This window comes from Nyctereutes procyonoides, unplaced genomic scaffold (genome assembly GCF_905146905.1).
Source record: "Nyctereutes procyonoides isolate TBG_1078 unplaced genomic scaffold, NYPRO_anot_genome, whole genome shotgun sequence".
Lineage (NCBI taxonomy): Eukaryota > Metazoa > Chordata > Mammalia > Carnivora > Canidae > Nyctereutes > Nyctereutes procyonoides.
The window spans coordinates 36,980,370-37,003,574 of NW_026575044.1; the positions used below are offsets into that span (position 1 = coordinate 36,980,370).

A 23,205-nucleotide genomic window follows, 5' to 3' on the forward strand; every position below is an offset into this window, starting at 1 on the left:
AGCCTGACATGGGACTCTATCCTGGGGCTCCAGGATCACGTCCTGGGCTGAAGGTGGCGCTAAACCACTGGGCCACCGGGGCTGCCCTTCTTCCTTTTTAAACATTGAAAAATATTCCATTGTATGTATATACCATATTTTGATTAACTATTCATCTGGTGGATACTTGTGTTGCTTCCATGTTTTAGATATTGTGAATAATGAAGTACAAATACCGTGAACATTGATGTACAAATACCTCTTTAAGACCTACCTTTCAGTGCCTTTGGGTATATACCCAAAAAGTAGAATTGCCAGATCATAGGGTTATTTTTTATTTTTTACTTTTAATTTTTAAAAAGATTTTATTTTTTCATGAGAGACAGAGGGCTGTCCAGGTAATTTTATTTTTAATTGTTTAAGAAATCGCTAATTTGTTTTACACAGTGGCAGTACCATTTTACATTCCTGCCAACAGTGCACAGGATTCTAATTTTTCTGCCTCCTTGACAGTCTTTGTTTTCTGTGATTTTGTTTTTCATTGTACCCTTCTTTTTTAAAATTTTTTTTTTATTTATTTATGATAGTCATACAGTGAGAGAGAGAGAGAGGCAGAGACACAGGCAGAGGGAGAAGCAGGCTCCATGCACCGGGAGCCCGATGTGGGACTCGATCCCGGGTCTCCAGGATCGCGCCCTGGGCCAAAGGCAGGCGCCAAACCGCTGCGCCACCCAGGGATCCCTCATTGTACCCTTCTTAATGGATGTGAGGTGGCATCTTGTAGTTTTTTTTTTTTTTGTATATTTTTTTTTATTGGAGTTCGATTTGCCAACATATAGTATAACACCCATCAAGTGCCCCCTCAGTGCCAGTCATCCAGTCATCCCATCCCCCTGCCCACCTCCCCTTCTACTACCCCTTGTTCATTTCCCAGAGTTAGGAGTCTCTTATGTTCTGTCATCCTCTCATTGTAGTTTTAATTTGGATTTTCCTAATCAGTGATGTGAAACATCTTTTCGTGTCCTCATTGGCCATTTGCAGATTTTTTTTTAAAGATTTTATTTATTTGAAAGACAGCACAAGTCACTAGTCGGGGAAGGGAGAGGGAGAAGCAGACTCCCCCCTGAGTGGGGAGTCCAACATAGGGCTCTATTACAGGACCTTGATGATGACTTGAGCTGAAGTCAGACACTTAACCAGCTGACCTACCCAGGCGCACCCTTGCCATTTGCGTATTTTCTTTGGAGAAATGTCTATTCGAGTACTTTATTTTTGAATTGTGTTTTGAGTTTTAGAAATTCTCTGTGTACTTTGGATATTAATCCCTTAGCAGATATGATTTGGGAATATTTTTCTCATTTTGTGACTTGCCTTTTAACTCCGATAGTGTCTTTTGATGCACAGAATTTTAAAATTTTCATGGTGTCCACTTCATCTATTTTCTATTTTTCTTGTTAACCATGCCCTTGTTGTTCTGTCCAAGAAATCATTACCAAAAGCACTGTTATGAAGCTTTTGCCCTATGTTTTCTTTTTATTGTTTTATATATTATATTTAGATCTTTGATCCAATTTGAGTTAGTTTTTGAATATGACGTTGGGTAAAGGTTCAACTGAATTCTTTCCCACATGGATTTTCAGTTTCCCCAGCACCATTTGTTGATAAGACTGTACTTTTCTCATTGAATCATTTTGGCACTCTTATTAAAAAAAATCACTTAACCATATTTCTGGCTTCTCTGTTCTACTCCATTGTTCTAAATGTCTGTCTTTATGCCAGTACCGCAGTATTTGATTATGGTAGCTTTATTACACGTTTTGAAATGAGGAAATAGGGGTTATCCAGCACTGCTCTCCTTCTCCAAAATTGTTTTGGCTATTTAGAGTTACTTGAAATTTCACATGAATTTTAGGATGGGTTTTTCAGTTTCTGCAAAAAACATTACTAGGATTTTGTTAGGCATTGATTGAATGTCTAGATTTCTTTGCATAGGATTGATATTTTAATAAGTTTTCCAATTCACGAATATGGGATGTGTTTCCATTTATAAAGATTTTTTAAAAAGTTTATTCATGAGAGAGACAGAGGGAGGGAGAGGCAGAGACATAGGCAGAGGGAGAAGCAGGTTCTATGCGGGGAGCCCCATGTGGGACTGGATCTTGGGACTTTGGGATCATGCCCTGAGCCGAAGGCAGATGCTCAATTGCTGAGCCAACCCAGGTGTCCCTGTGTTTCTGTTTATGTATGTCTTTCATTTTTCTCAGCAATATTTTGTTGTGTTTACTGAAGTATTTGATTTTGTTTTTTTGGTGAATTCTTAGGTATTTCATTCTTTTTTGATGATATTATAAATCAAATTATTTTTGTAATTTCCTTTTCAGATTATTTATTAGTGTATAGAAATGCAACTGATTTTGTATCCTGAGAATCTTGTATCTTCACACTTTCCTAAATTTATTTCTAAGAGCTGCTTTTATTATGGGGTTTTCTGTAATTATCCTCAGCAAACAGATCATTTTACTACTTTTCCAATTTGGATGCTTTTTATTTCTTGTCTAAATTATCTGACTAGAATGCCCAGTATTATGTTGACTAAAACTGGTGAAAGTGGGCATCGTTTCCTTGTTCTGATTTTAGAGGAAATGCTTTCACCTTTGAGTATAGGTTTGCTGTGGGTTTTTCATATATGGCTTTTATTATGTTAAAATAGATTTTTATTTCTAGTTCTTTGAGTTTTTTTTTTTCAATCACAAAAGGTGTTGAATTTTGTCAAATGTGTTTTCTGCATCAATTGAGGGGATTATGTGTTTTTTTTTCTTCTTATTCTGTTAGCAGTGTATTACATTGATCGGAGTTCATATGTTGAACAATCCTTGCATTTCAGGGATAAATCCCACTTAGTCGTGGTGTATATTCCTTTTAATATTGCTGCGGAATTCAGTTTGCTAGCATTTCACTGAGAATTTTTCCATCAGTGTTCATAAGGGATAGCAGTCTGTAGTTTTCTTGTAGTGTTTTTGTCTCCCTTTGGTATTAGAGTAATGGTGGCTTCTTGGATAAATTACAAAGTGTTTTTTACTCTTGAAGTTTTTGGAAAAATTTGAATAAGATTAGTATGCTCAAGTGAAGCAGTCAAGTTCAGGGAGATCTTCTTTGAGAAATTTTTCATTACTGATTCAGTCTTTTTACTGGTTATGTATCTATTCAGGTTTTCCATTTCTTCATGATTTGGTTTTGGTAGGTTTTGTGTTTCTAGGAATATGTCCATTTCATCTAGGTTATTCAGTTTGTTGGTGTATGATTATTCACAGTACTCTTATGCTTTTTATTTCTGTAGGATTGGCAATAATGTCCCAATTATTTCTGATTTTAGTAATTTGATTTTTCTCTTTTTTTCTTTAGTCCAGCTAAAGGTTTGTCAATTTTGTTGATGATTCTGAAGAGCCAACTTTTGGTTTCATTAAAAGTTCTATTTTCTAGTTTGTTGCTTTCTGTTCTAATCTTTATTTCTAATATCTTTGGGTCTAATTTTTTTTTCGGTCTAATTTTTTTTTTTCTAGTTTCTTAATTTGCAAAGTTAAGTGGTTGTTTTGAGGTCTTGTTTTTCAACGTAAGCATTTTTGGCTATACATTTCCCCTCTTAGTTGTGTCCCATGTGTTGGTACATTGTATTTTCATTTTCCTTCACATCTAAATATTGTCTAGTTTTCTTTGTGATTTTTTAATCTGTTGGCGTTAAAATATGTTTAGTTTCCACCATGTTGTGAATTTTCCACTTTTCCTTCAGTAATTCCCAACATCATCTCTGTTGAGACTTAATCTCTGGCATAACATATGGTCTGTTCTGGAAAATGTTCCATACTCACTTGAGAGAAATGTATATGCTGTTGTCAGAATGTTTTGTATATTTCTGCTAGATCTAGTTGGTTTATTGTGTTAGGTCCTCTGTTTCCTTCTGTCTTTATAAAGATATTTAAGTTCTGTCAGCTTTTGTTTTTATATTTTGATCTCTCACTGGGTGTTTGCAATTGATTGCTTATTGCTGTAGTAAATCTTCTATTAAAATATATTTTTTTGTCCCTGTACCTTTGATTTTGAATTTATTGTATCTGACATTAGTCACTCCTCTCTTGATTACTGTTTGCAAGGATTATCTTTTTTCCATCCTTTAACATTCAATCGATTTCTGTCTTTGAATCTAAAGTGAATCTCCTGTAGACAGCATATGATTGGATCATGTGTTTTTATCCGTTCTGCCCATGTCTCTCTTGATTGGAGAGTTTAATCCATTTACATGTAAAATAATTACTGATAAGGAGGAACTTCTGTCATTTTGCTATTTTCTGTATGCCTTATAGTTTCTTTTGTCCCTCATTTACTACATTATTACCTTTTGTATTTAGCTGATTTATTTTGTACTGAATTATTTAAATTATTTTCTTTAAATTTGATAGTTATTTGGGGGGGGGGGTGATCATGGGGATTGCATTTAAGGTCCTAAAGTTATAGCACTAATTTGAATGTATATTAGCTTTACTTAAAACACATACAAAAACCTTGCTCCTTTATGCTGTTCCCACCCCTTTTGGTTACTGATGTTACAAAAATACATTTTTATACACCGTATACCCAAAACATGAACTAATGCATTAGTCTCTTAAATTACATAGAAAACAAGATTTGGAGTTATAAACTAAAATTCTAATAATACTAGCTTTTGAAACAGCATTTTTTTCTTTGTACTACTCATAAATCATGTAGAAAATAAAAAGTACAGCTATAAAGCATTATTATAATAACACTAGCTGGGGGAATCCCTGGTTGGCTCAGTGGTTTAGCACCTGCCTTCGGCCCAGGGTGTGATGCTGGAATCCCAGGATCGAGTCCCGCATTGGGCTTCCTGCATGGAGCCTGCTTCTCCCTCTGCCTGTATCTCTGCCTCTCTCTGTGTCTCTCATAATAAATAAGTAAAAATAAAATCTCTAAAAAAAAATAACACTAGTTGTTATTTGAACATGTATTTACCTTTATCAAGATGTTTATTTCTTTATGTGGCTATGCGTTCCTGTCTAGTGTGCTTTTATTTTACTTTGCAGGATTCTATTGAGCATTACTTGAAAGGCAGGTCTAGTGGTAATGAATTCCCCCACCTTTTTGTTTTTCTGGGAAGGTCTTAATTTTCCTCTCACTTTTGAAAAGTAGTTTTTTTGTTAAATATTGGATTCATGGCTGACAGTTTTCTTTTTGTACTTTGAATATATTTGCTTGCCCTCTGTCCTCCAAAACTTCTGATGAGAAATCTGCTGTCATCTTACCCTTGTATGTGATGATTCAGCTTCTCCCATGCTGCTGTCAAGATTGTCTCTCTTGAAAATTAGATTATATAGTGTATATCTCTTTGAGTTCCCCTTACTTGGAATTCATTGACTTTCTCAGATGTTTGTGTTCATGCCTTTTATCAAATTTGGGAAGCATTTAGCTATTATTTCTCCAAGTATTTTACCCCTTGTTCTCCCTGTACTGGGACTTTCATGATACATGTTGATGTGCGTGTTGGTGTCCTACAGGTCCCTTAAGCCCTGTTCAGATTACAGTCTCTTTTTCTTTGTTTGTTTCTCAGACTCCGTGGTCTACATTGTCCTATCTTTCAAGGTCACTGAGTCTTCTGCCTGCTAAAATCTGCCTTTGAATCCCTCAAGTGAATTTTTCATTCGTTATTGTACTTTTCAGGTCAAGAATTTCTTCGTTTCCTAAGTCGATTTTCTCTTTATTTGTGTTTTCCTCTCATTTATACATTTTCTTGACTCTCTCCGTCTCCTTAGATCTTCATATGTCTTTTTGACATCTGTGTCTAGTATATTTGCTAGTTTTTCCCTTTGAATGGGCCCTACTTTCCCGTTTCTTTGTATGCCTTGTAACTTTCTTCATTGTTGAAAATTGGACTTTGAATCTAATAATGTAGTAACCCTCGATAGCAAATTCTCCTCCGAGGTTTTCTAATTTGTCATTGTGGTTTTAGATTGTTGTGGGCTGTTTTCTGTGCTGAGGATTAGGTTAGCCCGAACTGTAAATTCAAGGTCTTCTCATGTTTTTTCTGAGCTTTTTGGTGATCAGGAGGAGTCATGTTCTAATTCACTTCCTACATGCAGTTGTTTTTTGATGTGCTGGTCTTTAGTGTCTGGCTTTTAAAAGAGTAGAAACAGAAAAATGAAGGGATAAACAAGAGTGCTGGCCCTTTAATTCCCCTGCAAGCTTAGCCCACTGGAGGGGATTGCAGCAGTGAGAGATGGTGCAACAGCAGTGACTGCTGGCTTCTGTCTGCATCTCTGTGATCAGAAGTAGCAGTGATCTGAGCCCAGATCTCCAATATTTGGAGTGCAGGGGTCTTTTTGTTCACTCTGGCTCTTACAAGCTGTTTCAGGAACACACGTAAAGAGAGATGGATAGCTGCTGGCTTGCTAAGAGTTGACACTGGCATAAATTAACTACAGTTTACCTTCTAATCTTGGCGGTGGTAAGCCTTGAGAAGATCCTAGGGTTCTAGAATAGTTGCGTTGGGCATATTCTGCGAGTTGCAGCTACTGTCTAGGTAGGGGAACAGGTTCCTGTGTTTCATACTCTGCCAGCTTAGTAGAATCCTCCCCAGGTGTATGCATATTTTGAAATTTACTGGATACTGACAAATTGGAGCCTCTCCCCCTGTGACATAGGAAAGATTGTATGGATTTATATTCATATTAGCAGTTTATTGCAGTGCATATTTTCTGTCCAGGACAGCATTGGGCATGTTTAACCTTTTTTTTTTTTTAAATTGAGGTATTGTTGACATGTAATGTTACATTAGTTTCAGATATATAATCTTTTTACTTTTGCTAATGTAGTCAGAAAAAATTGATTTGCATTTATTAGAAGGAAATTTATATTCTGTGACTTGTGCTTGATATCATTATGACAAATGCTTTAAATTGGTTACAGTCCTCTGTATTTGGTTTGAGGCTTGGAAAAATAGGAGAGAAAACAAAGGAATTGTAAATATGGCCACTCCTAGATCTTTACCTGTAATTTAGTTTTTTTCCCCCAGGATATTTTGCACAGGTTTTGGATGTGTTAATTTATATTTCAGCCTTATGATATCTTTATAGTAATGACCATGTTTTAACTTTGTCTAGTTATTATGGTAATAACTATTTACAAAAAATCATGTATCTGTAAAAGGATTCTGTCATACAGTGTTAACAACAGTTCATGAGGTTATTTTGCAGATGAAGAAACTGAGGATTTTGAGAGATTAAGAAATTTGCCCAAACGTCTAGTACGTTTTTTCAGTAATAATAAAAAGGGGAAAGGAATCTTAAGGTCACGTTCTGGCCTTGCAGCTGATTCGTTTAGTCATTTCATTAGCTGCAAAATGAAGATGATTTTTTTCCCTTTCTGTATTAGCAGATAGTGTCTAAATGCTAATTATGTTATTAGATAATAGCAATATTATTTTTAAACCTAGAAATGAACACTGAAGCAGAACAGCAGCTTCTCCATCATGCCAGAAACGGCAACGCTGAAGAAGTTAGACAGTTATTAGAAACTATGGAAAGGAATGAAGTAATTGCTGACATTAATTGCAAAGGTAAGCGTTGAGTGGATTTTTTAGCTTTCTTTTGTGAGTATGCATGGTTCTGTCATTTAGCACAATATTTTGATCTTGCTAGAAATACCCATCTCTGTCTAGAAAGAATCTTCATAAGAGTTGGTAAAAGGTCTCCCTAAATCAGGGAAATTGAGATCTAGTCTTAACATTTAGTGTCTGTGACAATTTTATCAGCTACGAGAGTGACCCTGAGCCTACAAGATGCGTGCTATGATAGGATATGGTAGTTAAAGGAGCAGGTTTGAATGTTGACTATACGCCCAGGTGGTGGTAGGTAGGATCTCTGACCTCACTGAGATTAGTGTTGTAGATTAATATATCAGACTAGTCTATGCTATACAGTATATACCAGAATATGGAATCCCAGGGTGTCATGAATTCCCATGGGCGAAGTATAAAACTGGAACTAGAAGAATTCGCTTCTTGGAGGAAATAATTCTAAGGTGATCTATGAAGAGTGTATAGGGCTTAAGTGAAAATAGAAAAATGTTCAAAGGAGATACAGCATGTGTCAAAGTCCAAGGTGAGAGGCAGCCTAGGTGGCAAGGGCCTGTAGGCAGGAGGGGTTGAGGGATAAGGTTGGGTAGGTAAGCAGCTAAATATTAATGTACTCTGTGTAGCAGGGTTGTACATATTACACTCAGGTGTGCAGAGAAATAGAATTTATCTTCTAAAATGGCTCTGATATTTCAACATGCACGTTTTCCTTCTTGGAGTATGGAGAACTAAATGTTAGTCCTCAAGCTCAATTGCTTTTTGATAAACTATTGGTCTTCCAGAGCCTCTCAACTCTTCTTGCCCCATCTCCCCTTAGGTGGCATTTAAATGTAAAGATGAGCCTTGTGTGTATCTATAGCCTTTGGTTCCTCAGTGACCCTTTTCTTTCTAGTGCTCTTTAAGTATATGTAGCTGAACTTGGGGACAAAGTCTCAAACTGCTGTCTCTGTCATACAAGTGGTGCTTCTTGGCTGTTACTTTGTGGCCACTCTGCAGGTGGGGGCTAGGATAGGTGGCTGCTAGGCAATCTTTTCCTATCACCCGGATGCCACTTGCCTGTTCTTGGTGTTCCTACAGTTTATCTCCCTCTCCGGGCTCATGGCACCATGCCTCTGCATTTATGTCTCTCTCTCTCCCAGGCCTCTGTCCCAGATGCATATTTTATTCTGCTGTGTCACATTTTTCTCCTATCCTAGAGTGACAAACCTTCTGGCTCACCCACAGTGGGGAAGGAGTATTATCTTTGCAGCAGGGAGGAAATGATCTGAGTTTTCCAGAAAGCATGAGTTGGTTTTTGGTATGCTAAAGGAATTCTAAAAATCCTCTTGGTCCTTCAACAAAGACCAGTTCTTAATCTTTATCTGGGGATGCTATTTTGAAGGCTAAAATTATTCTCGGCATTTGAAAATCCTAATAACCCTTTATTATCTACCCTTTCCACCCTCACCTGTGGTTATTTTGGGTTAACTGGTGGGAAGTCACCTTCTTGGAAATGTAAAATTGAAACAAATGTGAATGCTTTTTCAGAATTTCATTGTTATACCTGGCAGTCAGACTTTGTCTTAGGGCAGTTTAAAGGATTTACATAAAGGAATGACACCAGATGATGTGCCGTTCACCAGAAGAAGTGAATAGGGAGATGTGGGACTGGATGTGAGCAGTGTTTCCTCATGAGGATCACCTATGTCAGGCATTTCTAGGATTTCTTTTCTACTGATTTGTTTTTCCAAACCCTGAGAAATTGAGAAAATAGTGAAATGTACTATAATTCCTTAAGAATTAAAGCTTAACAATCAACATAGAGACATTATTCGTTGGAAGGAATTAGTGCTGTCAAGTTGAAAGTAAGAGAAGGAAGCACTGACCTGCAGTTGAAGGTAAAGGCCAGTATTTGTAGGATCAGGGTACAAAGAAGGATCTTTTTTTTTTTAAATTTATTTATGATAGTCACACAGAGAGCGAGAGAGAGAGAGAGGCAGAGACATAGGCAGAGGGAGAAGCAGGCTCCATGCACTGGGAGCCCGACGTGGGATTCGATCCCGGGTCTCCAGGATCGCGCCCTGAGCCAAAGGCAGGCGCCAAACCGCTGCGCCACCCAGGGATCCCACAAAGAAGGATCTTATCTGTTTTGCAGGTAGTTGTTGCTATAAGTGTGTGTTCTTGGTCCTGTTTTCTTGCAAATATTAATGTTTAGTTTTGTGCCTTTTCTTCCTTTTTTGACCTTGGGTTTCCCGTTGAGGCACCTGCCATCTTGGGCTTGTCTGGTTTGATCCAACTTCTATGGAGTACTGCCAGGACAGGACTCTGACTTTCCTGGTTGCTGGCCTACCGATATCCTGTTAGAATTACCTACTTACTCTGATCATCTTTTTTTTTTTTTTTTTTTTTTTAAGATTTTCTTTATTTATTCATGAGAGACACACAGAGGCAGAGACACAGGCAGAGGGAGAGGCAGGCTCCATGCAGGGAGCAGCCTGACTGGGACTTGATCGCGGGTCCCCAGGATCACACCCTGGGCCGAAGGCGGCGCTAAACTGCTGAGCCACTGGGGCTGCCCTCTCTGATAATCTGCTAAGAAATACGTTTTGGAAGCAAAATTGTAACCCAGGTCCAAAAGTGCAATAGCACATGGCTCTGGGGGTCCCAAACAGACCAGGTTCAAGCACTCACCACTGACAAAATCCAAAGATGGAGAGGTGAGTGGTGGTGAAACAAGCAGGGAATTTATTTCAATGAGGCCAACACCAGAAGACAGTGGGCTAGTGTTTTCAAAGTGCTGAAAGCACTTCTAGATTTATATAAGGAAAATGTAGAACAAAGGTTGGTGAGTAGGTACAGCTGGGCAATAAAGAGTAAAGGGCAGTTGGATCATTGTCTTGGGATCCATCATGTGTTGTCAATATTAGGACAGTCCCTCTTTTTGAGGGGCTAGCTTGGTTCCCATTACAGGATGCTTTGCCTGCCAGGTCTTTTGCCTGAGTTAAAAGATAAGGCAGTAAGAAGAGCTTAATTAGTTAAAAAGTACAGACTGAGGTCAAAATAGAGGTAGTTAAGGCTACAACAGTGTCTTCTTTCGAAATAAGAACTTATGCTGGCCGTGTCTACATGTGATTCTGTGGTGGTGTCCTGTCACCTTGTGGGAAATTCTCGATGTGAAGCTACTTAAATGTTATCCATAATATCTTCTGGTGTTTCCCAGTGTTACAACATTCTTTGTAGGGTACAGTTCTTTGTAAATATTCCTCAATTTGACATTTCTTATTTGTTGAACAAAATTTTTGGATATCCATGGTAAGTAGTAAAGAGTATAAAGAATGAAGTATTTTAACATAGGATTTTGGGAAGTCCCATTTCTTGGTCCAGAATCTTACTTGGAAACCCTAGATGTGAGGAGACTAGTTCAGAATCTGACACAGTAACATAGAGGAGACCATCATGGGTTAGCTGGGAGTAGAAGCAATGGGAATGGCAACAAGTAGGTATAATAAGCAGTTAGGAAGTAGAATCAATTGGACTAACTGAATGTGGGGGTTAAAAAGGAGAGAAGTGGCAAGAGTTTTGCTTATTTTTGACTTGAGAACGAGGGGAATAATGGCAGTTTGTTGAGGGGGGAAAAAGGGGGGAGAAGAACTAGCTTTAGTGAGTATGTACAGTTGACCCTTGAACAACACAGGGTGAAGAAGCACCAACTTTTCTGCACAGTAAAAAAAAAAAAAAATCCGCATATAACTTTTGACTCCCCCAAAACGTAACTGTTAATAGCCTACTGTTGACTAGAAGCTTTACTGATAATAATCAATGAACATATATTGTATGTTATATATGTCATATATTGTATCCTTATAATAAAGTAAGCTAGAGAAAAGAAAATGTTAAGAAAATCCTAAGGAAAATACAATTAAAGTGTTTATCGACTAACATCTGTATGTAAGTGGACCCATACAGTTCAAAACTCATGTTGTTCAGGGGTCAACAGTGTACATATAAAATGACCGGTGAGCTCAGCTTTGCTCTTTTTGAGCACAAGCTATTTTGTGTCATCCAAATGGAGGTGTCTAGTAAGCAGCTGCAAAGGGGAATGTGGATTTTGAAGTCAGTAGTACATGAAGAGTGAAAGCAGTGGAAAAAGGCCAGGAGATACATTATTGGAGATACCAGTAATGAAGGACTAATCGGACAGTGGAACTTCCGAAGATCCTGAGAGAAGTGCTGGAACGGGGAGAGGTGCAGGGCTGTGGCAGCCTGGAAGGCATGTGAGCTGTGTTGTCCAATGCTTTCCAGTGCTGTGGCAGCTGGAAAGTGCCCCTGGGATTTGGTGACAGTGTTGGCAGATTTAAACTTGAGGACCATTTGAATGACATGGTGGGAGATGAACCTTTTCTGCCCTGGGTGGTAGGAGGCTAATGGGAATGGAAGGGGATGGAAAGGGGAAGTGCAGGCAGAGTGGGAGGGGAGAGTGAGGACAGTAGCTGCAAGGAGAAACAGGATCGGAGAGGGCTTTCATTGCTCTTGGTTATAGTGAAGAGGAAGGGGTGGACGATAAAGGAGAAGAGTACCTGAGAAGCAGAAAGGGATGGAATCCAGGATATAGGATCTGGATTGGTTTTAGATGTCAGGAAGGAAGGATGGAAGAATGCCTATTGGTAGCAGTGAGATAGTAGATTTGGCTCTAGGAAGCCCAGGGAGTTCCATGAAAGCTTTTCTTCTCATTGTGAAGCTAAGAGACTGAGGCCCTTTGTGAAGGGGAGGTGTGTGGATAAGAGGCTTAAAGAGAATAGGGAGAGCTTTTAAGTGCAGGTTGTAGAATGTAGGAGAGACACCTGAATAGGGTATTATAAAGATTGCCAAGCAGAGTCTAGAGTCTAGCTGAAGTATGAGATCCTGCGTTTAAGGTGCCATGAATCTACAGGGTTCTGTTATTTTTCTTCTACCACTGTTCAGCCACCTGGGAATAGTTACAGAAAAATCAAGCTAACATACTTACCAGGCTTCGAGGTTTTTGTAGGCTACTGTGACAGTTATGGAGGGGATTGGCAAGGAAGTTGAAGGATCAAGATGATGGATTTATTGAAGGAAGTAAAGGTGAAGGTGTTTACATATATGAGAACTGGTTAAAGAATGAAGGGCTGATTCAATTGCATAAGTCTGGAAGGATACCTATGTGAACAAGCCAGAAAGAGGGCAGTTGGTGAGCTCAGAGATGATGACATCTAGGCTCTGTCCATGGGACTGGGTGTGTCCCATCAAGCAGAGGCCAAGTTTGCAGGAAATGAGGGAAGCTGAGAAACTGAGAGACCAGGATACTAAATAAGTAGTAGACACCCCTAAGACAGTGGCACGGTTTGCATGGGGAGAAAGACTGTTGCCTAGAGTTACTTGGTGAGGGGTGAGCTGGTGGGATACTGCTAGATGGCGGCAGAGAAGGTGTTTGAGACTTAATGGCAGAAGTCTCAAAAGAGGGTTGCAATGTGAGTGGAGTCCTTGACTAGAGATAGCATTGGGTTTTGATGCGGTGGCTCATTTGGCTTCTGTTGTGTGAGGATCAGTGGATGTGTGGGAATTGTCTGGGGAAGCTCCACCTGAGGGATACGGGAGAGTCCTTGTCCTCAGAAAGAGCTAGGTTTCAGTTGAGAACAGAAAGTAAGAGAAACATTCCATGAAATAGACTGTGGCTCTAGGATTTATTGACTCTAGATTATAGGTTCTAGAAGGCACATGTCTTAGAGGAAACAATTGTGGGAATTTGGGTAAGTGGCAAACAATCACAAGACACTCTTGGTGTTATCAGTCCCTTGGGGAGCTGTCAGAGGCTTGTTCTGGGTGCAGTGAGGCTGGTTGGTGTCTGGGTTTCTGTTGGCTCAGAATCTAAAATCCAGGAGGTGAGGGCAGCCATTAAACCCTAGTCCCTCCCAAGGAGTGCCCCTTGGGGGGCAGCATGCCCCTAGGCTCTGTTAGACCCTCCAGAGTGCTGGGCTTTAGAATTCAATAGCCTGTATGCTCTTATGCCTGATTTGGAATTTTGATAACCTTCTGGAGGTCTCTCAGCTCTAAGCTATAGTACCCTATTATTTTTTTTTCTTTCTGAATTGATTTGTATAGATTGTTTTCATCACACACAATTACTCTATACCTCTCTTCAGCAAGGATCCAACACTTCATTGCTCTTAACTTTGGTTCTTGTCTAGTTGGACTCTACCACTCTTGTAACCCATATCCTCATTATTTGAGATTTTTATCTGAAGTCAAGACTCCATTTTCTGTCTCTATCTGCAGAGCTAACAACTATCCAAATGCTGCAGAAGGGATTCTTTATCAATTCCATTTTTCTGTTCACTCTTATGGTACAGGTTTTCTTGTCTTTTTCTTTCTTTCTTTTTTTGCTTTAATATATTTATGCATATAAACAGAAAACAGTAAAAAGTTCTGAGGAACCCTCTCCTCACACACCATGAATAATAATGTTGGTGAACAGTGAACAGAAAGAGAAATTGACGCAGAAAATTATTGCTGTTATCACAAGTCATTGTATTCCACAGTACCTTCCTATCTGGGCCCTTTTAAAAACAGTTTGTATTTATCTTGTATTAATATTTGTTAATTCCAAGCCTTACTGGGTTTTAATTTTATAAGGTAAAGGATATATCCTTAACTAGGAAACTAAGAAAGATACATAGCTCTCTGGTCATTTTGCCTGCATTCAAAACACCAGGTTGTATACATCCATTTGTTCACCAAACATTCATAAAGTGAACACTAACTTTTGACTAGTCATGTTTAACTTCTCTGGGTATACCCTACTGCCTGGATTATGACATGTAAAATTTTTAAAGTTTTTATTTAAATTAACATATAATGTATTACTGTTTTCAGAGGTAGAGATCAGTGATTCATCAGCCTTGTATAATAACCAGTGCTCCTTCCATCCATTGCCCTCCACATACATACAAACACACCCCACATCATCTTTATCCATTCATCTGATACACATCTGGGCTCTTTCTGTAGTTTGGCTCTTGTGGACATCCCTGCTATAAACACTGGAGTGCAGGTGCCCTTTCAGATCATTAAATTTGTATCTTTCGGATAAATACCTACTAGTGTAATTGCTAGGTCATAGGGTAGCTCTATTTTCAACTTTTTGAGGAACCCCCTTACTGATTTCCAGACTGCCTGCACCAGGTATGGCACAGGTTTTCAAAAGGAGATGTTTTTCATGAAATACTGTGCTGAGAGGACCAGGTCTTTGCTAGATGATGGCAAGATTTTAAAGATTTTTTAAAAGATTTTAAAGAATCTTTGAAGTTTTTAAAGATTCAAAAAAAACCTTGGAGCCAATTAGAGATCATCTACTTTGAATATGACCCCCATGGTGTCTCTTTCTACCTTTTTAAGAATGAGGATATAGGGGATTCCTGGGTGGCTCAGTGGTTTAGCGCCTGCCTTTGGCCCAGGGCACGATCCTGGAGTCCCAGGATTGAGTCCCACTTTGGGCTCCTGGCATGGAGCCTGCCTCTCCCTCTGCCTGTGTCTCTGCCTCTCTCTATCATAAATAATAAAAATCTTAAAAAAAAAAAGTGACACCAGAATCTGGGGCTTATGGATTCTAATCATTATACTTGTTACATTTCTTACTGTGTCCTGTCTCTTGCCTCTCATTCATCAGCAGTGCAATGTGAAGGGAAGATTGGCCAGTGAATGGGAATACCTTGCTAAAGAGAAATTTTTATTATAAAATTACCTGAATAGCAAGTAAAAATGCCTTATCTTTTTCCATTTTTAGGAAGAAGTAAGTCTAACTTGGGCTGGACACCTCTTCATCTGGCGTGCTATTTTGGACATAAACAAGTGGTTCAGGATCTGTTAAAGGTACGTTTATGGCTAAAGTTTTTAAATGAATAAAAGAAATATTACTGCTATGGAAATTATGAAAGTCTTAGAAAAGGCAACTAACCATAGTAGATTACTTAACACTAACACAATTATTCTTTGCTAAGTAAATAAATTAGGTTAGCCTGATGACTGGTTAAAATTCTATTTTTTTTAGTCATTTGATTTTTCTATTGACTTTTTAAAATTGCAAAAGTGAATGTGTGAGTTAATGTGAAGATAATAGTTTTTAATATAACAGTTAAAAAATAACCTAAGCACATCCTAAATAATTAAAAAAAGATGGAGAATCTCTTAATGAGCACCGTATGATTTAAGATCTCACATTTTTTCAGTTCTGTGATAATGTTTCACTTTGATATTTCTGAAATTGTCTTAAAATTGGGCAGTACATTTAAGTAGTGGCTTTTTTTTTTACTGAAAACTTATTAAATTGGTGGAGAAAATATGGTATTTTGTTCAGAATATTCTTTTTTCAATATGAGGGTTTCTAAAGTAGAGTGAAGGTCTGTAGATTTTTAAAGGAAAGCAGCTTTTTACTCTTCTACCTATTATGAAGTAGACTTTTATCTCTCTAGTAGCTTTACTGTTTTACTGTGAATTGAATTGAATTTTAGCATTGACAACCAATGAATATTAACATCATTTTAATTTTGAAATATTTAATATATTTTTTGGGTGCCTGACTGGCTCATTTGGTAGGGTACACAACTCTTAATCTCAGGGTTTTAAGTTCAAGCCCCTCATGTTGGGTGTTGAGATTACTTAAAAATAAAATATATATATTTTAAAGAAATAATATATTTTTAGAGAATTATTTTCACCTTTATGTATTTCTTGACATGTGGAAGATGTCTAAAGTTTTCATGTTTGTCAGGCTGGTGCAGAAGTGAATGTATTGAATGACATGGGAGACACACCGCTTCATCGAGCTGCCTTTACGGGACGAAAGGTGAAAACATTCCACATTTGGTGTTTGTGGGTGGAATATTTGGGAGAGCAGTCACGTTTTTTTATGACTCTATGAATAGGAACTGGGCGAAGCCACCACAAATACATAAACCAGCACTTTGGGTCAAAAGGCCACAAGCTCTTGGAATGAACGTGAGGTCAGGTATTTCCACTCTGGAATCCTGACAAGAGCTCTTTCAGTCCCTGCTCCTGTCCTGTAGGGATGGGGAACTCCTGATAGTTTTTTTTTTTTTTTTTAAACTGCTTCATTGAGGTAGAATTTTGTGTTGCATAAAACTCACCTACTGTAAGCGCACATTTTGGTGATTCTTAGTACATTTACATAGCTGTGCAGCCAGCTCAGAATGTTTCCTCATGCCTCTTTATGTTTATTTCCTTCTGTTCTCCCCTGCCTCAGGCTGTCACTGATTTGTTTTCTATTTCAAGGATGTCTGTCCTTTCTAGAAATGTCTTGTAATTGAAATCCTACAAACTTTTGTGTTTGGCTTCTTTAATTTAGCATGATATTGTTGAAGTTTATTCATGCCATAGAATCCATGTATCCGTGATTTCTTCCTTTTGATGACTGAATAACTTTCCATCTTATGGCTATATCACATTTTTTTAATTTATTTTTATTTTATGATAGTCACACAGAGAGAGAGAGAGAGACAGAGAGGCAGAGACATAGGCAGAGGGAGAAGCAGGCTCCATGCACCGGGAGCCCGATGTGGGATTCGATCCCGGGTCTCCAGGATCGCGCCATGGGCCAAAGGCAGGCGCCAAACCGCTGCGCCACCCAGGGGTCCCTATATCACATTTTTTAATCCTTTCACTGTTCACTGGAAGGACTCTTTTCCCATTGCGTTGTCTTGGCACCCTTGTTGAAATGAATTGACTGTAAAGGAAGACAACAGAAAGTCTAGAAATTTAATCTGAATCTATTGTTACATCAGTACTACATTGCTTTTATTACAATAACTTTATAATTAAGTTTTGATATTGGGTGGTCTGAGTTTTCCAGCTGTGATTTAAATTATTTCGACTAGGGATCCCTGGGTGGCGCAGTGGTTTGGCGCCTGCTTTTGGCCCAGGGCGCGATCCTGGAGACCCAGGATTGAATCCCACGTCGGGCTGCCGGTGCATGGAGCCTGCTTCTCCCTCTGCCTGTGTCTCTGCCCCTCTCTCTCTCTCTCCTCTATCATAAATAAATAAAAAATAAAATAAAAATAAAAAAAATAAATTATTTCGACTATTTTTAGTCAAAAGTTTATCTCCAGGGGTGCCTGTGGCTCAGTCAAGGAAGGCATCCGACTCCTGGTTTTGGCTTAGGTAGTGATCTCAGGGTCATGAGATCCAGTCCAGCATTGGGCTCTGCACTCAGTGCAGAGTCTGCTTGAGCTTCTCTCTGCCTGCCCTGCCCAAAATAAATCTTTAAAAAAATTGTATTTCCATATAAATTTTAGGATCATTTTAATTTCTACAAAAACACCTGTTGGCATTTTGATTGAGGTTGTGTTGTCTAGGGTCTATGGATCCTTTTGGGAAGAATGGCCACTTTAACAATATTGAGTCATCCAATCCATAAATGGTAAATGCCTGTTCCTTTGTTTAGATCTTTAATTTCTATTGGCAGTGTTTGGTAGTTTTCAGTGTACAGATCTTATACTCCTGTTAAATTTATTTCCAGGCATTCTTTTTGATGCTATTTTGAATAGAATTTTTCTTTTAATTTCCTTTTCTGATTTCTTCTTGCAATTGTATAGAAAGATAAGTTGATTTGTTGTTAATCTATATATTGTGTCCCTGTTGTTGATCTGTATCCTGTATCCTTGCTGAATTTGTTCATTAGTTCTAGTAGGCTTTTGTAAATTCCATAGGATTTTCTTTACACTGGATCCTATCATCTGCAAATAAACACAAATGTACTTCTTTTCCAGTCTGGATGCTTTCTTCTCTTATTTTACTAGATCCTAGTAAAGTGTTGAATACATATGATGAAATCCTTGTTTTTTGATCATAGGGGAATAGCATCTAGTTTTTTTTACCAGTAAGTATGGTGTTTGTGGGTTTCTCTTAGATTCTTTCTTAGGTTGAGGAAGTGTTACTCTATTTCTAGTTGGTTGAAAGTTTTTTTTTTTTTTTCTCTAAGATTTTATTTATTTATTCATGAGAGACAGCGGCAGAGACACAGGCAGAGAGCCTGATATGGGACTCGATCCTGGGTCTCCAGGATCATGCCCTGGGCTAAAGGTGGTGCTAAACCACTGGGCCACCCGGGCTGTCCTGGTTGAAAGTTTTTATCATGAATGAATGTCTAGTGCTTTTCCTGTCTTTTGAGATGAGCATGTGATTTTTTTCTTTAGTCTGTTAATATGGTATATTACATTAATTGATTTGGGGATTTTAAACATAGCTGTGTAAATCCCACTTGGTACTGGATAAGACATTAGTCTTTACTGTGTTGCTGGATTCTCTTTGCTAACATTTTGCTAGGGCTTTCTTGGGTCTGTATTCATGAGAGATACTGCTTTATAGTCTTGTTTTCTTGATGTGTTTATTTGACTTTGGTAACAGGGTGATACTAGCCTTATAGAATGAGTTGGAAAGTGTTCTTTTCTCCTGTTTTCTGAAATAGTTTGTAAAGGATTGGTGGTATTCTTTAAGTAGTTGATAGAATTCACCAGGTAAGCTATCTATGCTTGGACTCTCTAAATGGGAAGATTGTAAATTACTAATAAGCCATCTATGGTTGGACTTTCTGTGTGGGAAGATTTTAAATTACTGAAACAACTTAATTATTTTATGTAGGTCTGTTCTGATTTTCTGTTTCTTTGAGTCCATGGTGGTTATTTTATCTTTCTGGATTTTTTTTTTTAAATATCACTTAAGTTGTTAATTTCTTGGCTTAAAGTTATTCATGATGCTCTCCTGTGACTTTTCTGGCTATAGGGTTGGTAATGATAGTCCCTATTTCATTTGTTTTTGCTAATTGGTGTAATCTTTTTGTCTTGGTTAGTTTGGCCAAAGATTTATCAATTTTGTTGATCTTTTTCAAGAACTGACATTATTTTGATATTTTTTGTTCTGTTTATTTCATTTCTGTTCTTATTTCTCTTTTTTGGTTTTTAATTTCCTATTTTTTTTCCTTAAAGTGAAAGCTTTATTGACTTGAGTTCTTTGTTCATTTCTAGTACACACATTTAAAGCTATAAATTTTCATTTTAGCTATATACAATACATTTTTGACTTGTGTTTTTATTCTCATTTAAGATATTTTCTGACATTTTCGTCCCTTCTTCTTTGACCCAGAGGTTATTTAGAAGTATGTCTGCCACATATTTGGAGATTTCCCCCAAATTTCTTTCCATTATTGATTCCTAATTTTCCTTATGATCAGATAACATACTTTGAATTATTTGTTGAAGAACATGAAATTCTTTTAAAATTTATTAGGGGAGCACCTGGGTGGCTCTGTCAGTTAAGTATCTGACTCATGATTTTAGCTCAGGTCTTGATCTCAGGGTTGTAAGTTTAAGTTCCCTGTTTGGCTCCATATTGGGCATGGAGCCTACTTAAAAAAATAATAAAATTTATTAGGAACTAGTGGTATAGCATTTGATCTGGGAGAATGTTTTTTGATTGCTTGAAAAGAATATATATTCTGTTTTGCAGGTGGAACATTCTATAAATATCCATTGGCTTAGTTGATAGAGTTGTTCAAATCATTTATCCTTAACTGATTTTCTATTTGTTTTATGAAATATTGAGAGCGTTCTTTGAAGTATAACTATAATTCTGGAATTGTGTAGTTTCAGTTCTGTCAGTTTTTGTTTCATGAATCTTGGAGCCCTATTAGGTCCATATCCATTTGTAATGGAGTTATATGGAATATATGGCAATATATCTTCCTCATGTATTGACCTTTTTTATCACTACAATGTTTTTGCCTTCAGTAATGTTTCTTGTCATAAAGTTTATTTTCTACCCTGGTTAATATAGCTAGTCTAGCTGCCTTATGGTTACTGGTTACATTTTATTTCAGGTGTACAACTCAGTGATTTGATAGGGTTATATGTTATGCTATGTTCACCACAAGTGTAGCTGTCATCTGTCTCATTACATCACTATTAGTATCATTGACTATATTCCTTATGCTCTGCTTTTGTTTCATTGACTTACTCATTCTGTAACTGGAGGTATGTATCTTCCTCTCCTCTTCATCCATTTTACCCACTTCCCAACCCCTTTCCCCTCTGGCAGCCATCAGTTCTCTGCATTTATAGTTCTGATTCTGCTTTTTGTTCATTCTTTTTAGACTCCTTTTATGAGTGTGGTCATAGCATATTTGTCTTTTTCAGTCTGACTTTTCACTTAGCATAATACTCTTTAGGTCCACCCATGTTGTTTCAAATGGTACAGTTGCCTCCTTTTTATGGCTGTGTAATATTCCTGTGTGTGTGTGTGTGTGTGTGTGTGTGTGTGTGTGTGATCTTCTTTATCCATTCTTTTTTTATATCCATTCTTCTATTGACGGACACTTAGGTTGGTTCCATGTCCTGACTATTGTAAAGAATGCTGCAGCAAACAGGGACACATTTTTTGAGTTAGTATTTTCATTTTCCCTGGGTAAATGCTCAATAGTGGAATTATTGGATCAGTATAGTATTTTTATTTTTAATTTTTTGAGAAACCTCCATACTGTTTTCCACAGTGGCTGTACCTATTTACATTCCTACCGTCAATGAGTGCATGGGGGTTGCCAACACTTGTTTCCTGTCTTTTTGATTTTAGCCAGTCTGACCAGTGTGAGGTGATATTTCATTGTGGTTTTGATTTGCATTTCTGTAATAAGTGAAGTTGAGCATCTTTTCAGTGTCTGCAGACCGCCTGTTGTGTGTTTTTATCTAGTCTGACAGTTTCTGCCTTTTCATTTAGTGTTGGGTCTATTTACAATTTTAATAATTTTTGGTTTACATCTTTGATTTTGTATTTGTTTTCTATGTGTCAGGTTTTTGTTCTTGTTCCTCCTTGACTGCCTTCTTTTCTGTTACACAAATATTCTTTAGTGTAAAATTTTGGTTCCTCTAGATATTAAACTTTCTGATCATGTTTATCACAGCAACTTCACACTCTTTATCTGCTAAATACAACATCTATGCCCACAGACAGTCCGTTTCTGTTATCTGCATTTCTCTTATTATGAGTTTCTTGTTTCTTTGCATGTCTCACAAGTTTTTATTGAAAACTGGATTTTTTTAAAAAAGATTTTATTTGATAGTGCATGTACAAGCGGTGGGGGGAGGGTGGCAGGCAGAGGGAGAGAGAGAAGCAGGAAGCCTGATGCAGGGCTTGATCCCAGGACTCTGGGATCATGACCTGAGCCAAAGGCAGATGCTTAACTGACTGAGCCACCCAGGTACCCTGAAAACTGGACATTTTTTATAATGCATTTTAGCAACTCTGAATTCTGACTTGTCCACCTTCAGGTTATTTTTTTCCTTTTTTATTAATTTGTCTGATCTTCATCTGAAATCTGGAATAAACCAGTCCTGCTGATAGCTTTTCTTTTTTTAAAAAAAAAATTGTTTTAATGTTTTAACATGATTTCTGTTATGGACTGAATGTGTTCCCTTAAAATTCATATATTGTAATCCTGTGCCCCCAGTGTGATGCTATTAGGAGATAAAAAGTAGGTGAGGGATGGGAATAGCCTGTACCTTCAAGGCTAAAGATGCCTGATAAGCTCACCCGACATTCTAGTTCCATTGAATATGCCTCTCAATTTGTTGTCTTTATTGAATACCCAGCACCGTGAAATGATTAATTTTGTTCAGTTTTAAGTCATTTTTTAAAGATTTTATTTTTATTTATTCATATGAGAGAGAGAGAGAGAGAGAGAGAGAGAGAGAGAGAGGGAGAGAGAGAGAGGCAGAGACACAGGCAGAGGGAGAAGCAGTTTCTATGCAGGGAGCCCAATGTGGGACTGGATCCTGGGACTCCAGGATCACGCCCTGGGCCAAAGGGGGGTGCTAAACCACTGAGCCACTCAGGGATCCCCCCCAATTTTGTTCAGTTTTATACTCATTTTTCAAGATGACAGTTCTCTGAACTCTAAACACCACCATAGCCAAAAATTGCTTTACCTCTTTTTCTTGATTTTTTTCGATTATTTGAATGATCTCGTAAATCTATGAGAGTTTTATTTGATCACTGTCCATAGTTTAATATGCCTAAAGATTATTTAAAATCCTATATTAAACTTTATATGCATTTGTCACAAGTCAATAACTTGATTATATCATTTCATACTTTTTATTATGAGTAGATTTAACTAATTTTTGTGTGAATTACCATGAATGAACCTTGTGAGTATATGCTTAATAACCATATTTGAATTAGTACATTTTACACCATTACAGTCTATATACTTATGTGTTGATACTTGTGAACCAGATATGCAGTCTTGCTAAAGCTGAGAAAAATGTACTTTTTACAATAAAAAATAAAAATAGTGGGTAAATTGCTATACTTTATGGGATTTTAAAAATGAGCTTCAGATAGTGTAATTTGCCTGATCCATACATGAACTACTTGCTCGTATCTTCACAGCCTGCACTACTCCATTTTTCTTCTGTGTAAGCAAATTCTTGGGGTTGACTTGGATCATGAGATGACATTCTTGACAGTGCAGCTCAGATGCTGTCTCTCTAAATACGACTTTCTGCAGCTGGGAGAAAACTGCT

General features: G+C 37.7%; 1 protein-coding gene across 2 annotated transcripts in view; it reads left to right on the top strand.

Annotated features, from left to right (window-relative positions):
• OSBPL1A (oxysterol binding protein like 1A) overlaps positions 1-23,205 on the top strand; it is a 223,488-nt gene that overhangs the window by 12,982 nt on the left and 187,301 nt on the right. Inside the window, exons 2-4 of one of the 2 annotated variants that reach the window (XM_055324315.1) lie at positions 7,481-7,603; positions 15,402-15,487; positions 16,386-16,460. In XM_055324315.1, the coding sequence (XP_055180290.1) occupies positions 7,483-7,603; positions 15,402-15,487; positions 16,386-16,460 (282 nt within the window). In that variant the 5' untranslated portion in view covers positions 7,481-7,482. The remainder of the gene's footprint in view (positions 1-7,480; positions 7,604-15,401; positions 15,488-16,385; positions 16,461-23,205) is intronic. The other variant, XM_055324316.1, reaches the window with a different exon arrangement.